The sequence below is a fragment of the Gopherus evgoodei genome, chromosome 11, assembly GCF_007399415.2.
Source record: "Gopherus evgoodei ecotype Sinaloan lineage chromosome 11, rGopEvg1_v1.p, whole genome shotgun sequence".
Lineage (NCBI taxonomy): Eukaryota > Metazoa > Chordata > Testudines > Testudinidae > Gopherus > Gopherus evgoodei.
The window spans coordinates 49,803,490-49,818,219 of NC_044332.1; the positions used below are offsets into that span (position 1 = coordinate 49,803,490).

Here is a 14,730-nt window from a genome sequence, read left to right on the forward strand (position 1 = left end):
AATCGTGAGGAGTTTGAATGATTAGGGGCCTTATTCTTATCCTTTTGCACTTATGTGTGCAATTTTTTTAACCTACTTATACATATTACAAGTATTGCAATACTACAAGTATCCTCAGTGGTAGGGACATTTTTACATTATTGCTTTATTGTATAATATTTGATAGCATAATTTCAGTCATGTATCTTAGTGAAATATTAGTGATATCACCAACAGACTATTTTATTTGGGGCTTTGTGTGTGCATGACAAATGCATTGAATGTGCCTTTGTTCTGATGAGAATTATGACACCTGATGAGGACTTCACTATTCCTGTGGCCAGCATTAACCCATTTCCCCCCTTGTTTTCTGGTTTGCAATATTCAATTGCTGGAGTGACTAGTTTTTAACCCTTGTTATATAGTAACTCAAACTAGTCTCCTTTGTAATCAGCTTCCAAATGATCTTTCAGAAAAACAGCATCCAGTACCATATGGAAAGCCAATGAATGCGAACCTACCTGGATTACAATAATGCTCTTTTTCCTTGCAGACAGTACAGTGACACGCACATTAGAAAGTTAGAGATTTGGTTATATTAGGTGCCCTCTCCAAACTGTATATTATTCAGGAATGACATTTGTTGTTGTTCTTGTTGTTGTTGCAGAAATAGCATTTGCCAGAACACCACAAAATGCTTCAGTCCTGTTAGGCTCCAAATTTAATTGCCTTTAGGATTGTTCTAATGCCCCCTGAACTCTAAATGTATCTGACTTCTAACATTACACTCTATCATTCCTGAACAATTTGAAACAAAACTAACAACAGCCATTGTTTTTGTAGGACTTGGACAAGAGCCATGTTGTGTTCCACCAGCTGACTCTGTGTTAAGAGTTAAGTAGCCCTTGTGGTGGGGTGTCTACCCCCACACAACATGGCTGGGCAGGCCAATTAACTGCATAGGCTGTGCCTGGAGAGGAAGCCAGGGAGCAGGGAATTGATTGAAACCAGGGACAGCTGGGCAGGAACAGGTGGGGCCTATAAAGCCAGGAAGCTGGTAACAGACAAAGGCTCCTAGGAAAGGCTGTAACCACTCTTTGAGAAGAGGGATGAGGATTTGGAGTTAATACACTCAGAGAAAGGAGGGGAACTAGGAGTGGTAGGAAGGAGTCCAGGGAAGGAGTGACAAGGGTTGTGGGAAAGCAGGCCATAGTTGCAGGTATATGATCCCTGGACTGGAACCCAGAGTAGTGGGTAGGCCTGGGTTCTCCTACCACCCACTGGGGATATGGCACAGGTCAGGCAGAGGACTGCAGACTGCCTGGGCATCCTGGAAAAACCTGGTTACATTTATCCTGGAAGGGGGAACTATGGAGTGATCTGGCTGGAGGGCTTAAGTCAGAGGAAGCTGTGATTCGTAGAATGAGAGGGCTCAGTAGAATGAGAGGACAATGGGAGAGACACTTCCAGGAGATAGCATAACACCTGGCTGGAGCTAATCCCAGGAATGGTTTGGAGGAGTGCCACTAGTGGTGAGCAAACCCCATGACAGTCTTCCATTCCCAGAGTAGAGTTGACTCCATTGCGCACACACAGAAGTAAACCAAAAAAGCCATGTTTATTTTTAGTTAGAGATGAACCCTAATCACAACCCCCGTTTTGAACCCTGGTCTTGAGAGGGGAAGATTAAGATTAAATCCCTTTTGTGTGGACTTCCTCAGACCTGCACGAGGGGAGAACCAAGGGTGTTCCTTCGCTCCATTTATAAGCCTTTTGGTGGAAGATATTTTCTCTCCATTACCCCACATCCCCAGTGAGCAATTTACATTCTAAGTTCTGTTTCTGCAAGGAAATGTGCTAATGACTTATTTTTTTATTTGAATGTCTCTAGAGTTCTTTCACTTGTGGTATTAAGCTCAGCGGTGCAGAAGGTCCCCAGTGATATTTCCGATTTAAAAAGTAAGAACTTTTGAAATTGAACTTTAATCTCATCTAGAAAGTTTTGGTTCAAACACTAAATCTTATTTCTCTCCATCTTTTTGGTTTTTTCTGTGTGTGGTTGAAGAGTTAGACATTTTGAACTTTGATTATCTGTTGTTAGGATGTCCTTGTTCAATTAATTTCAATTTTTGTGGAAAATTTCTACCTTGCCTCAGAACTAACCTACTAATTCTGAGATTAACATTTTGTGGATTTTAGGTGGTGGCCAAATTTGAACTAAAAGGGAAACTCAATTGCAACCTTAACAATGAAGCAATTTCCACATTCCTCAGCAAAATAAGAATCAATCAGCCTGTCTCATTCTCAAATTCTGGGGTTATATTTTATGCTAGCACAAAAATATCAGTTTTAATCCTGTGTTACAAATCCAATTACTATATTCAATATATAAACTTTTGTTTTTCCCTCCAGGACTTTTAAAAATAGTAGATACAATAAACCTTAATATTGAGCAAGTAACTTAATTTCACTGTGCCTCAATTTCCCACCGGTAAATAGAGGTGATAATAATACTTCCTCTCTTCCACCCTGTCTCGTCTATTTAGATTAAAAGCTCTTCAGGGCATAGGGTGACACTTATTATGTGTATGTACAGTGCCTAGGGTAAATAGCCCTCATGTCTGGGACCTCTACATGACATAGTAATACAAATAATGAATAATAGTCATGCTCATTAATATTCAAAACAAATTAAATAAAATAAAACACCCAAATTCAGGAGATGTTAATAGTAACATGTTGGGCAACGTTTTGTTTTTCTTTGTATAATTACAAGTCCATAGCCTTTGTTTGCCAGAAGCTGGGAATTGGGCGACAGGGGATGGATCACTTGATTACCTGTTCATTCCCTCTGGTGCACCTGGCTTTGGCCACTGTCAGACGACAGGATACTGGGCTAGACGGATCTTTGGTCTGACCCAGCATGGCCATTCTTATGCTCTTCAGAGGGCCCAGAAAGGATAATATTTCATTAGTGAGGGTGGGGGAGAAAGGCATTCAAGGCTTTTTGGTTTGTGAGTTTTTTATGGCTGATTTCAAAGGAGGGGGACTGACAGTGATAACTTTCAACTGTCTTTCTCCCCACAAGGCTGGTACTATATGGTTCCAGTGTCCAGGGCTTTCCTAAAAACTAATCTGATCTATTTCAGTGAACTAAATGGTATAGTTCAGGCTTGTCACCAGTTCAGTCCTATGCAGGTACAATCATCTGTGTCCAATTGTGTTGAATTGGGTATTGTGGCTTTGTAAAGTGAAACATGACTTTCTGTATCCTAGCAGGAACTGTCACATGTATCTAGTTTAAGGCTTGAAGTTCAGCCTGGAACAGTTTCTGACCATCAAAAATTGTCACTGTACTTACTGTGCAATCTGGTCTCATAAATGGCTGGCAATTTTCTTTTATTTTTACAAAATATCCTGGCTTTTGTAAGGAGTGATTTGGCTGGTGGGGAGGGGAGGGAGGGAGGGGTTGAGGAGGGTTTTGTTGTTGTTTTGGATTGGCTAAAAAGAAACAAATGGAAGGAGAGTCAATAATGGAATGTGTTACCTGATCGATATTCAGTAACACAACAGCTATACTTTTGTTTCCTAAATTGAAGGCTCCTCTAAAAGCATGCCATTTCAGAGGGGGAAAAATCATTTCTAATTATTCATGGAACTTTTTAATGCTTAGAGTTATCTACAAGCCTGAAACTTTGACTTTGTTGGATGCAAGCATAGGAAAAAAGAGAACAAAATGTCATTTGAATGATTGTGTGTGGTTAGTTTCACTATATTACATTTTGCTTAATGCAATGCTAAGGTAGCACACTGATATACACCACCCTGAAAGGTAAATGGGGCCATGGGAGTGAAATCACTGGCAGCTGGTTAGCTTTCAATGTAACTTGGAGGAAAATAATCCTGAGGATTGAAAACTGCGTTTGCAGACTAATGATCAGAGTGCTTGAAATAATTTGAAGTAATGTGTACCTTAGGAAAAAGGCAATTTTTATCAACCTCTTTTTTTCCTCATATCTGTTCAGAAATTCACAAAGAGACAAACTGTGTGTTTCTCTTGATATCTTTATGAATTTGGAATAGTCTCTCTCACTGCCAAACACATGACAATCATACAACACCAGCAATAAGTATTGTTTTCCTTTATTTAGTTTTGTTTCAGGTATAACTGCAGAGGTAGTGGAGGGCAAATCATTACAAATGCTCTACTTACCAGTTCTGGTTGAAAGGCCACCAATGATTTATGCAACCATTTCAGGCTATTGTTTCTGTTATCGCAAGGGTACAGGCCCAGTGTTCTCTTTGCATCTACTGGTGCTATGCAGAAATCCCCGTGTTTTATTAGTCTCAGCCAAGTGTAGTTGAACTTCTGGTTCTGTGGAGGAGAAACAATAGCAAACTGATTTCATTTTGGGTTTTGTGAGCTATTTCCCTTTACACGTCTAAAAAATCCAACCACATAATCCTAGGTTTTGTATAATTGTTCCAGATATGCCAGATTCTGTTCTTTTAGTGTGAATCTGGAGCGAATTCACAGAATAAAGTTCTGGTCTAAGGCCTGATCGTGTTCTTGGTGACCTCAGTAACCAGACTACTTCCAACTTTGATTAGAAAACAATCCGTCTCTCAAATTGCTGTAGCTGAGACCAGTACATAGCCCAATAACTCAGAAGTTTTCTAATGTTTGCATTAACAACGTACTATTACAGGGATTCTCCAACTATGGTCAACAAAGCATTTCTTGGTGGCCCACAGAGAACGGAGTACAGGGTAATTGTGAGTGTGGGAGAGGAGAGGATCCATGAGAGGATCTTTTATAAACTGGACTGTAGAAATGAAGAGTTGGAGACAGCACCTGAACAAATTCTGAAAAGGGGATTTGTCTGCTACTGCCAACAACAGATTGCAATGGTGGGGCTTCAGGACTGGCCTCCCCTGATGGCATAACAGCGCTCAGTGACAAAAGGCCAACCCTGCCCCCATTAGGTCAGTTACTCTTGATGTCTATATTGGCTCATAATCAGTGAGGTATTATCCATCAGGAGGTACTTCCTATAAAAGACAGCAGAGGAAAGTAGCCCTGTTCCTGCAGCAACTGCCATATATCCTCCCTCCTATGCTGGCTTTGTTACTGTGGTAGAGTACGCTAGTGGGCCTATTGTATTTAAAGTTTTCTCTCCACTATAGGCATGTATGAAATTTTGCATCTGAGTTGCATTTCAGCTAATTGCAGACTTCTACTTGGTTTTGGGGGTCTCGGTGCTTTCATGAAATGGTGCAGGCTCCATTTCTTATCTTATCTATCAGGCTCCATTTCTTATCTTATCTATTGCCTCTACAAACACAGCCCAGTACTCATTTCTTGTTTTACAAGATGGCATCTTTTGGTAATGTGTCCTGGCAGTAAGGATTACATGAACCTCCAAGATGGACTTCAAGTCAGTGAGGTGGTGGGTAGGGAGATTCCTTAGCATAAGCAATAAAACTGACAATATTTGACATCCAATATACAAACCAGGAATCTCTAATACATCTTACCTTGTTGCTAATGTTACAAGTCTCAAAGGCCAGAGTGGAGTTTTCCACAGTAATGCATCTAGCCATGGCTATGTTAACAATCTGGGAGCAAAATTAAAAATGGAAATTCAGAAAAGGCAATAACATCAAAGTGAGGCACAAAAACGCAAGAGACAGAACACTGCAAATAGAACAATTATAATAATACTTAGTTCTTATATAGTGCTTTTCATTAGCAGATCTAAAAGTGCTTTGCAAAAGAGGTCAGTATCATTCTTCCCCTTTTACAGTTGGGGTAACTGAGGCACAGAGCGGGGAAGTGACTTGTCCAAGGTCACCCAATATATTAATATTTAAGAGTATTACATTCTAATCAGTATAAAAACAACGAGGCATTCTGGTTAGCATAAGAGTTTGTCTCTACATGAAAGTTAATCTGGAATAAGATAGGGGATGAACTGAAAACAGATTAACTATTACTGATTAACTCCCTGGGTGGACAAGAGAATAAGAGCATCCACACATGGATTTATCCAGGAATAGCTATTCAGGAATCTTTTAGGGCTTGTCTACGCAGGGAGTTATTCCAGAAATAATTGGGTAGCATTATCTCTTTTACTGGATGCTCTCTATAAGAGAAACGTAGCGTAATCTAGGCAAACTAAAGATAACGGACCATACTCTCTGCTGGTGTCGGTGGTGCCTGTAATATCTGCTTGAACTCTTTTGTCTGCCAAGAGATGCTTTACATTAGCCTTTTTCTGGAACATAGGAGACAGCAAAAGTAAGTGTTTTCTTTGTTTTTGTTTTTTTTTTTTGTTAGGCACAGCTTTCCTATTGCTGCTGCTTATGCTGTAACTGTTGAAAAACGATTTATAAATCCTCTCACATTCCTGCAGCACAGTCTAACCAACCCAAATGGGCAGCAGGTTAGGAGAAAAATCCTCTTAAATTGACCTTATGCAGACAATTTGATTGCCTGGCCAATCAAATCAGAGATCAGATATCTCCAGTTATCTTGGCCACCCAAAGCTAATTCAGAGTTAAAAGCTGCTCGGAGCTAGTCATGCAGCTACACTTTGTTAACTAGAAGGTCAAAAAAACAAAACCGAAAACCATAATAGCTGGCAAAGGCTACCTGCTGTCATCAGACCTCTGACTGGTGATGGATTTAGGACACAAGTGGTAGGATACATTTCTATTCTATTCAGGCTATTATACTGCACTCTTCATTGCTGCATTTGAGCATCTCCCCGCAGGGAATTAAATTACATGACTAGTATCTGTCATGTATACTTTTCTTTCCTTCTCCTTCCCCAAGGGGAAAACTGTTTGTGGATTTTTATATCTATTTAATTTTATTATATATAATGTGATCTGTGTCATGTTGCTAAGATAACTCTTCAGCCCTCACAGATTGGATCAAGGGCAGCCAACCCTATCAGTGAAAGGGTAGTATTGGTACTTATGGTAATACAAGAGTCAGCAGCAGTTGTGTACATACCGACACTTTGGAAAGAAGGAATTTCAATTCTAACTTAGCCAAAAGGTTTATGATTATCTTTAAAAACTTTTGCATCATATTGGAGGGGAAAAAAAGAATGAGTGACCGAACATTGTCTGTCAGGGAATGCTAGTTAGAAAGTGCAGATGCAACTGAGAATTTTTTCTTTAAAAAGTGTCTAAATATTTTCTCTTTCCAGATGTTCCTTTGTTTTTGTTGCAGTACAGGTGGCCTCAGGTGTCTTGTATCTCTTCATTCTGCCTCTTCTGCTCTATTTTCTCTACAATTGTCGTTAAATCAGGGAGTCATCATCATGATACCTTGTTAGCTTGACCATCTGGAGAAGTTATGGCTTGCAGTAAGCTTTCTTGTACTGCTGTTTGAATGACCAGACAAATGGATTCTAAGGGCATTTATGCATTCTGAAGTTTATATCAGAATGCTGCTTATTCTGGGCTGAATTCTGCCAGGTACCAAATGCCTTCAGTTCACACACAAGGAAGTCAATGGAACAATCATTGATTTATAACAGATGAGGAGTTGGCTAGATTGTGGGGCTCAATGGGTAGTGATCAATTGGTCCATGTCTAGTTGGCAGCTGGTATCAATCAGAGTGCCCCAAGGGTCGGTCCTGGGGCTGGTTTTGTTCAGTATCTTGATTAATGATCTGGAAGATGGCATGGATTGCACCCTCAGCAAGATTGCAGATGACACTAAACTGGGAGGAGTGGTAGCTATGCTGGAAAGTAGAGATATGATACAGAGGGGCCAAGAGAAATTAGAGGATTGGAAAAGAAGTCTGAAGTTCAACAAGGGCAAGTGCAAAGACCTGCACTTAGGAAGAGAGAATCCCAAGCACTGCTACAGACTAGGAACCAAGTGGCTAGGCAGCAGTTCGGCAGAAAAGGACCTAGGGGCTAGAGTGGACAAAAAGCTGGATATGAGTCAGCAGTGTGCCCTTGTTGCCAAGAAGGCTAACAGCATTTTGGGCTGTATAAGTAGGAGCACTGTCAGCGATCAAGGGGCATGATCATTCCCCTCTATTCGGCGTTGGTGAAGCCTCAACTGGAGAACTGTGTCCAGTTTTGGGCCCCACACTACAAGAAGGATGTGGAAAAATTAGAAAGGATGTGGAAAAATTAGAAAGAGTCCAGTGGACTCAAAAATGATTAAGGGGCTGGAGCACATGATTTATGAGGAGATGCTGAGGGAACTAGAATTATTTAGTCTGCAGAAGAGAAGAATGAGTGGGGATTTGATAGCTACTTTCAACTACCTGAAAGGGGGTTCCAAAGAGGATGGATCTAGACTGTTCTCAGTGGTACCAGATGATAGAACAAGCAGTAATGGTCTCAAGTTGCAGTGGGGGAGGTTTAGGTTGGATATTAGGAAAAACTTTTTTTCACTAGGAGGGTGGTGAAGCACTGGAATGGGTTACCTAGGGAGGTTGTGGAATCTTCTTCCTCAGAGGTTTTTAAGGTCAGGCTTGACAAAGCCCTGGCTGAGATGATTTAGTTGGGGATTGGGTCCTACTTTGAGCAGGGGATTGGACTAGATCAATGCTTCTCAAAGGCGGTCTGCTGCTTGTTCAGGGAAAGCCCCTGGCGGTCCAGGCTGGTTTGTTTACCTGCCGCGTCTGCAGGTTCGGCCGATTGCGGCTCCGACTGGCCACAGCTTGCCGTCCCAGGCCAGGGGGGGCCGTGAGAAGTGGTGCAGGCCAAGGGATGTGCTGGCCACCCTTCCTGCAGCCTCATTGGCCTGGAGCAGCAAACCGCGGCTAGTGGGAGCCGCGATCAGCCGAACCTGCGGACACAGCAGGTAAACAAACCGGCCCGGAATGCCAGGGGCTTTCCCTGAACAAGTGGCGGACCGGCTTCGAGAAGCACTGGACTAGATGACCTCCTGAGGTCTCTTCCAACCCTGATATTCTATGATTCTAATTCAGGAATATTTATTGTATTTTAAGATAATTATGGCAATATTTGAAAATTATAGCTGGTTGAGCTATCATTAAAAAAAATGTAGCCGCTTTCCTCCCTTTTTAGATTACTGAACCTTTTATGAACTAATCCTGATTTCTGTGAGTAAATCTGCTGTTCATAAAATATTTTCCAAGTAGTTTTGATGAATATTATTCATCCTACTGGTAGCTTCTGAATGATTATTTCAGTAATCAGTATTTATTTTTATTGTGCTATTTGATCAACTCTACTGGAAAATATGGTCCACATCACAGCTAAAGTAAAGCAACCTTAACCCAGCTTCACTGACTCCCCAGGGACATTGGCCCTTCTTTGAGCAGGGGGTTGGACTAGATGACCTTCTGAGGTCCCTTCCAACCCTAATCTTCTATGATTCCCTGGAGCAGAGAAATATGTGGGAGTTTTTAACCAGCACAGCAGCTCTTAACCACCCCTGGCACTGCCCTTGGCCTCGGAGGCATGTCTGAGGTGTGGTAGATTATGGCTATGTCTGCTCCTGACTGCTGGAATAACCTGGGAGGTAAATCGAAGCTGTACTGGGGGGCTGAACTGCCCCACAGCCAGCATCCGTGCCAATGGGTGTAACACTACTTATGCTCCTGCCCTCAGCAGGACAGCACAAGCACAGCTGAGGATCTGACTGATTACTTTCAGGAGTGCTACTCTTGCTAAACTAAAACTCTAAAACTAGAAAGACTTTCAGAAGCTGACAGAACTTTTTGTATTTTGTGACCTGGGATCACTGTCACTTGTTCTTAACAATCAGATTTTTTAATTTAAATTTATGCTGAAATTATAAATGAAGAAGCATGTCCATGATGCCTCAGGAGTGACTATTTTATGCTCTTGTATTTTTAGAAATGTTTCCAACTGCCCTAAACTTTGGTGAAGAAATATGGACCAAGATCAGAATCTACATTTTCTTCACACACACAACGTAAAAGAGATGCTGAATATGTGAATAATTAGCACATTGTGAAAATGAGACTCACCTGACACTGAAGTTCACAGAATGGTATGAATATAATACCAGAGGAAGTTAAAGGGAAGTAAATTCAGAGAATACACACGACCTGATCCTGCTATATTCTTTACACAACCACAACTTTCATTAAAATCAATGGGAATTTGGGGTGGGTAGGGAAAGCAGGACTGAACCCAAAATATTTCTGAAAAAGTATTCTGTCCACTATACCTTTGTTGCATTTATATAAGTACTGGAGACCGGGTTTTAGCTGCACTTTGGTATGGATATGACTAGGGTGACCAGACAACAAATGTGAAAAATCAGGACGGGAGTGGTGGGTAATAGGAACCTATATAAGAAAAAGACCCAGAAATTGGGTCTGTCCCTATAAAATTGGGACATTTGGTCACCCTAGAAATGACTGTTTGGGAGGATATGTCTATTTTTTTGTTTGAAAACAGAAATGAGGCTGTATTTATTGTAGAAGAGAAAAATAGATTTCTAGTGCACTCTAGTGGTGTCAGGCTCTCAGTACAAAATAATTATTGTTCATGTACTATATTGATTTCATGAATAAATTATTGAAGCACTAAAAATACTGGAGATTATAGATGATATATCTCTGCATCCACCATATCTCTGTATGTAGCCACAAGATTTCTGAAATATAAACTCCGGAAATTAGGTAAATTGTTCAGATGTTTCACTATTATCTTGACTACTATGGGGTAAAGTATCATGTCAGTTATCACTGAAGAGGCTTGTTAATGTAAAATTTTGTCTTTGGGGGGGAAAAAAGAGGGAAGTGCAAAAAAGATGGAATCTTCATTATCAGAAATATCACCAATAGAAAATGCAAAGAGAAGCACAAATACCAACCAATGGGCCATATCTTCAGATTTGTCACCTGTCATAGAGCAAAGAAAATTACTACAACATAATGAAACCATTTTGTCCTAAACCATGATCCGCAGTAAAGGTGAAATTCACCATAGCTGAGGAAGACAGCATGAGGCCCTCCACACCTCTAGGAGTCATTGAGCTTGTGTGTCACAGCCCAACCATAGAAAGTAAGTTTAAAAAGAGTGGCTGTTAGCAGAGAAATGTAAACATGCATTTGTAGTGTAATTTTCCCTTGTAAAGTTCACATACCAGCCCACTGGCTTTAACAAGAGGAGCTTCCAGGTCTGGGTAGATGTTCTCCAGATACCACTTGAAGTTTTTGCACTTAAGCTTCTTCCGCAGTTCTATTTGTTGAGTCAAGTCTCCAACATCCAGGTTTTTCTGGATTAAGTGGTAACCATGTCCATAGAACAATTCTTTGTACTCATCTAACCAGACTTCGGCAACACGTGCCAAATTCCGCTCCACTGTTTTTATCCGGTCTTTAGGGAAGGAGTACGGGTTGTCATTCCTGAAAATATGTCCAACTCTGGAGCATGGGATGATCTCAATTTCTCCTCCACACATCCAGACCTGGCAAACAGAGTTTGATTTGATAAAAATGTTGGTAAATGGTATACAATAGATCTGATTTTGAAAAGTGGTCTCAATTTTTGTAGGCACAACACAATTTGTGGGTGTAACTTGCACTTATGTGTAGGCTCAAATGAAGAGAGCCCAATGGGAAATGGTCTGTGGAGCAGTATTACCCTAGGGGGAACCCTCTCAATCAGGTACAATCCCTTCAGAGCTCCCCAGGAAACAGGGCCACACCCACTCCTCCATCCATTAGGAAAGAGCAGCATATGCCTATCTCACCAACTTCTAGGCTGGTGTAGAGGAGGCACACAGCCAAAGCCCTTCCTCTTTCTGACCCATTTAGAGAGGTTTGCCTAGCAGAGACTGTAGTTGGTGTATCTGGTCCCTGTTTTGGGATGAAAATGAAGGTTTCTTGGGCCTTTGTATATGTATAATACTTAGGTATCTCAGCAATTCAAATACTTAGATGCCTTAATGACAGTGTTTGCATAAGCAATTAATTGGCGGTATATGATAAATGCCTCTTGGGCTGATAGACCAGGAATTGAACCAGAGACCTCCTGAGATAAAATTGTGAACTGCTACAGCTTGAGCTGAAGAGCCAAGCCTTTATAATGACTGGCACTAAAAACTCCTTTCCTTTGGGGGTCAGTACACAGGGGGATCTGTAATACTCACCCATGAGTTATAGATGGAATTATTTTCAGGGAAAAAACTGTGGCTACAAAAATGGAGATCAGGGAGAAGTCTTGTTAAAAATCAAGTCAAATGTGTTATTCATGCAGACTAACTTGAAAATACTGATAAACAATCCTCCAAGCATTGCTGAGTTGAACAATAATTCTACACCTGGCTTGTATTAGCAAAAAATCATAAATAAATGATGAGCATAGCTTGTGGCCCATGTCCTAGGCCAAAAAGGAAGTAATTTCCACAGCAATCTTTGGAAAGGGGAGGAGAGCCTTGGGTTTCAAAGCCATGATTCCTTTTTGCAACAACGTGAATGCAAGAGTTACTGTTGAACTTTGAACCCTCCTGATTTAATCTTTAACTGCTAGTAGAGGCCCTGATTCAGCAAAGCACTGAAGAATTTGAATTGGGGCCTCAATGAGATTCAGAGATAATAACATTTAAAGGCTACGAGAATTCAAATTGACTAAAAGAAGCATTCAGCAACATTATTACTACTTAGGAAAGCAGCATACCTTGAATGAAAGCTCCATATTTTCACCTCCCCAAACATCCAGGCCAGGATCATATGTTCCAAGTTCAAAAAAATACTTCTTATCAATAGAAAATAATCCACCTGCCATTACGGGACACCTAGGAATGAACCACAGACCTTACATTGGTATTCTGTGAGACAATGAAAATGCACCTGCCACAGCACCCCTACACAGGGATAGCCTGGAAATCATGGACTCCCAGTTGTCCTGTGACAGGTGCTAAGTGTAACACCCTATGTTAATTTGCACTTTCAAAAATGGAAACTAAACAGCCACTAGATAGTTAATGAACAGAGAGAGCAAACAGATCAGTTTGAAGAAATGGAGAGACCCACTGGATATGAAAATAAGCAAAACCACACTGTTTAAAATCTGAAGTTAACTAAGTGGCAGGGAGAGTACCATATGTGTTACCTCACTGTAGACAGGCAAGCACACTAATAAAACGGATACTAATGTTTTAAAAAAAGCATGTGATGGAAAGTAAACATGAGGCAAAGCCTTGGTTAAAAGAAAGTACCGTACGCTTTGGCAAAGTGGCTGAGCAAAAGCTGAAAATTTCAATGAACCACTAAGGTAATTTTCTGATAACAGTTTTATATGTCTGTCTATCTGTCCAGGTTGGTGCCAGAGGAACTGAAATATCATCTTGGGCTCAAATTTTAGATTTAATTTCTAGAGGTTTTTTTTCCTGTTAGAGACTAGAGGCCAAATGCTTTAATCAGTGGTGCAAAGTAGAGTCATGAGATAAGTAGCAAGGTAATACAAAAAGAATGGATGTAAACCAGAAAGGCCACCATACAGATGATTCTCATCCTATGCAAACAATGTGTGTAGGAGAGACGGTCACTAGGAAAATGGAAGGAATCAGAGACAAAGACCACTTACTCTGTACGATACTTCCTAAAAGAGTCTGGGCTGGATTCTCCACATCACCCATTTAGTTTTGAACACAGTAAAGTGGGATGAGATGTAGGAACGAGTTATGGCTCTCTGATCCAGCACTGTCCAGCCCTGGTATAAGTCAGAGCTGCTGGGAGCTGATCGAGTCTATTTGCTGGTGTGAGGTCCCTCTGTGTCCTTACACTAGTGGGGGATTGGGTAGAGTGGAGGTCCATTCTATCATGCCCCTTATCAGCTCTTAGCCCACTCTGCTGCAACCCTGATTCATCGCCTCCCTCCTCCTACACCAAAGGAAAAAGCGAGTGGCACAAAGTGGACTTTGCTGAGGAATCCCACCCCCTAACTTCAGGTGCTGACAAGAAACCCAACATGATTTATGGCTGGTAGGTGCAAAGTCATCCCAGTTCTTTTGATCTTAAGTGCATCTAATTGCAAAAGCTTGTGTGGCTTCTGACATAAAGGGACCATTTGCTGCTGCAGTGTGATTGTTCTAGTACATGACCTTTATCTCTGGCTATGCCAGGAGTGGCATCCTTTACCTGTTACGCTGAAGCCCTTGAGGACATGCAGTGTCCGGCAGAATATTTACAGTTCATGGGATTTTGAGCAATGCCTGTTGTACTCTCTGCGACTCAGGTTGGCACACATCAGATGGTGCAACTTCCTATACAACTTAATTTCACAGATTTTTCTGAATGTTGGCCTTTCTGTGCCCATTTATGTAAAAGGGGAACTTTTTGGCCCTCAAAAGACTAGCTGTTTGAAGCTCTGATGAAGAAGCATTTCTGCTCACAAAGTGCTTAATTTTATATACTTACCTTATGATATCGGTTTCCTTGATTTTATCTTTCTCAATGACCTCTGGAGGAATCTGCCTCCATCCAAAATTCATTGGCCAGGTAAAAATCCCACGCTGAAAGTTATCCACTGTCATGTAACTAAACACAGAAAGAGAAAGCTATAATATCAAGTTTTTAAGCAGACTCATAATCAAAAGGAATAAGTGAAAATGAACTTGTCTATATAATTAAAGCAAAAATCTCAATAATTTCTTTATGTATCTTCTCTGAGCACTAAGCATTCATGACCTACCAAACAGTAAATGAAAATTGTGGTAACTGAGGGGACTGTATTTATTATAATATTTGTTCATGTAAATTTTTTCTTTAT

General features: G+C 40.9%; 1 protein-coding gene across 2 annotated transcripts in view; it reads right to left on the reverse strand.

Annotated features, from left to right (window-relative positions):
- GALNT5 (polypeptide N-acetylgalactosaminyltransferase 5) overlaps positions 1 to 14,730 on the reverse strand; it is a 35,837-nt gene that overhangs the window by 6,759 nt on the left and 14,348 nt on the right. For both annotated transcript variants that reach the window (XM_030580742.1, XM_030580741.1), the window contains 5 exons: positions 14,379 to 14,498; positions 12,637 to 12,754; positions 11,102 to 11,425; positions 5,518 to 5,598; positions 4,193 to 4,354 (listed from right to left, as the gene is read on the reverse strand). In XM_030580742.1, coding sequence (XP_030436602.1) covers positions 4,193 to 4,354; positions 5,518 to 5,598; positions 11,102 to 11,425; positions 12,637 to 12,754; positions 14,379 to 14,498 — 805 coding nt within the window. The remainder of the gene's footprint in view (positions 1 to 4,192; positions 4,355 to 5,517; positions 5,599 to 11,101; positions 11,426 to 12,636; positions 12,755 to 14,378; positions 14,499 to 14,730) is intronic.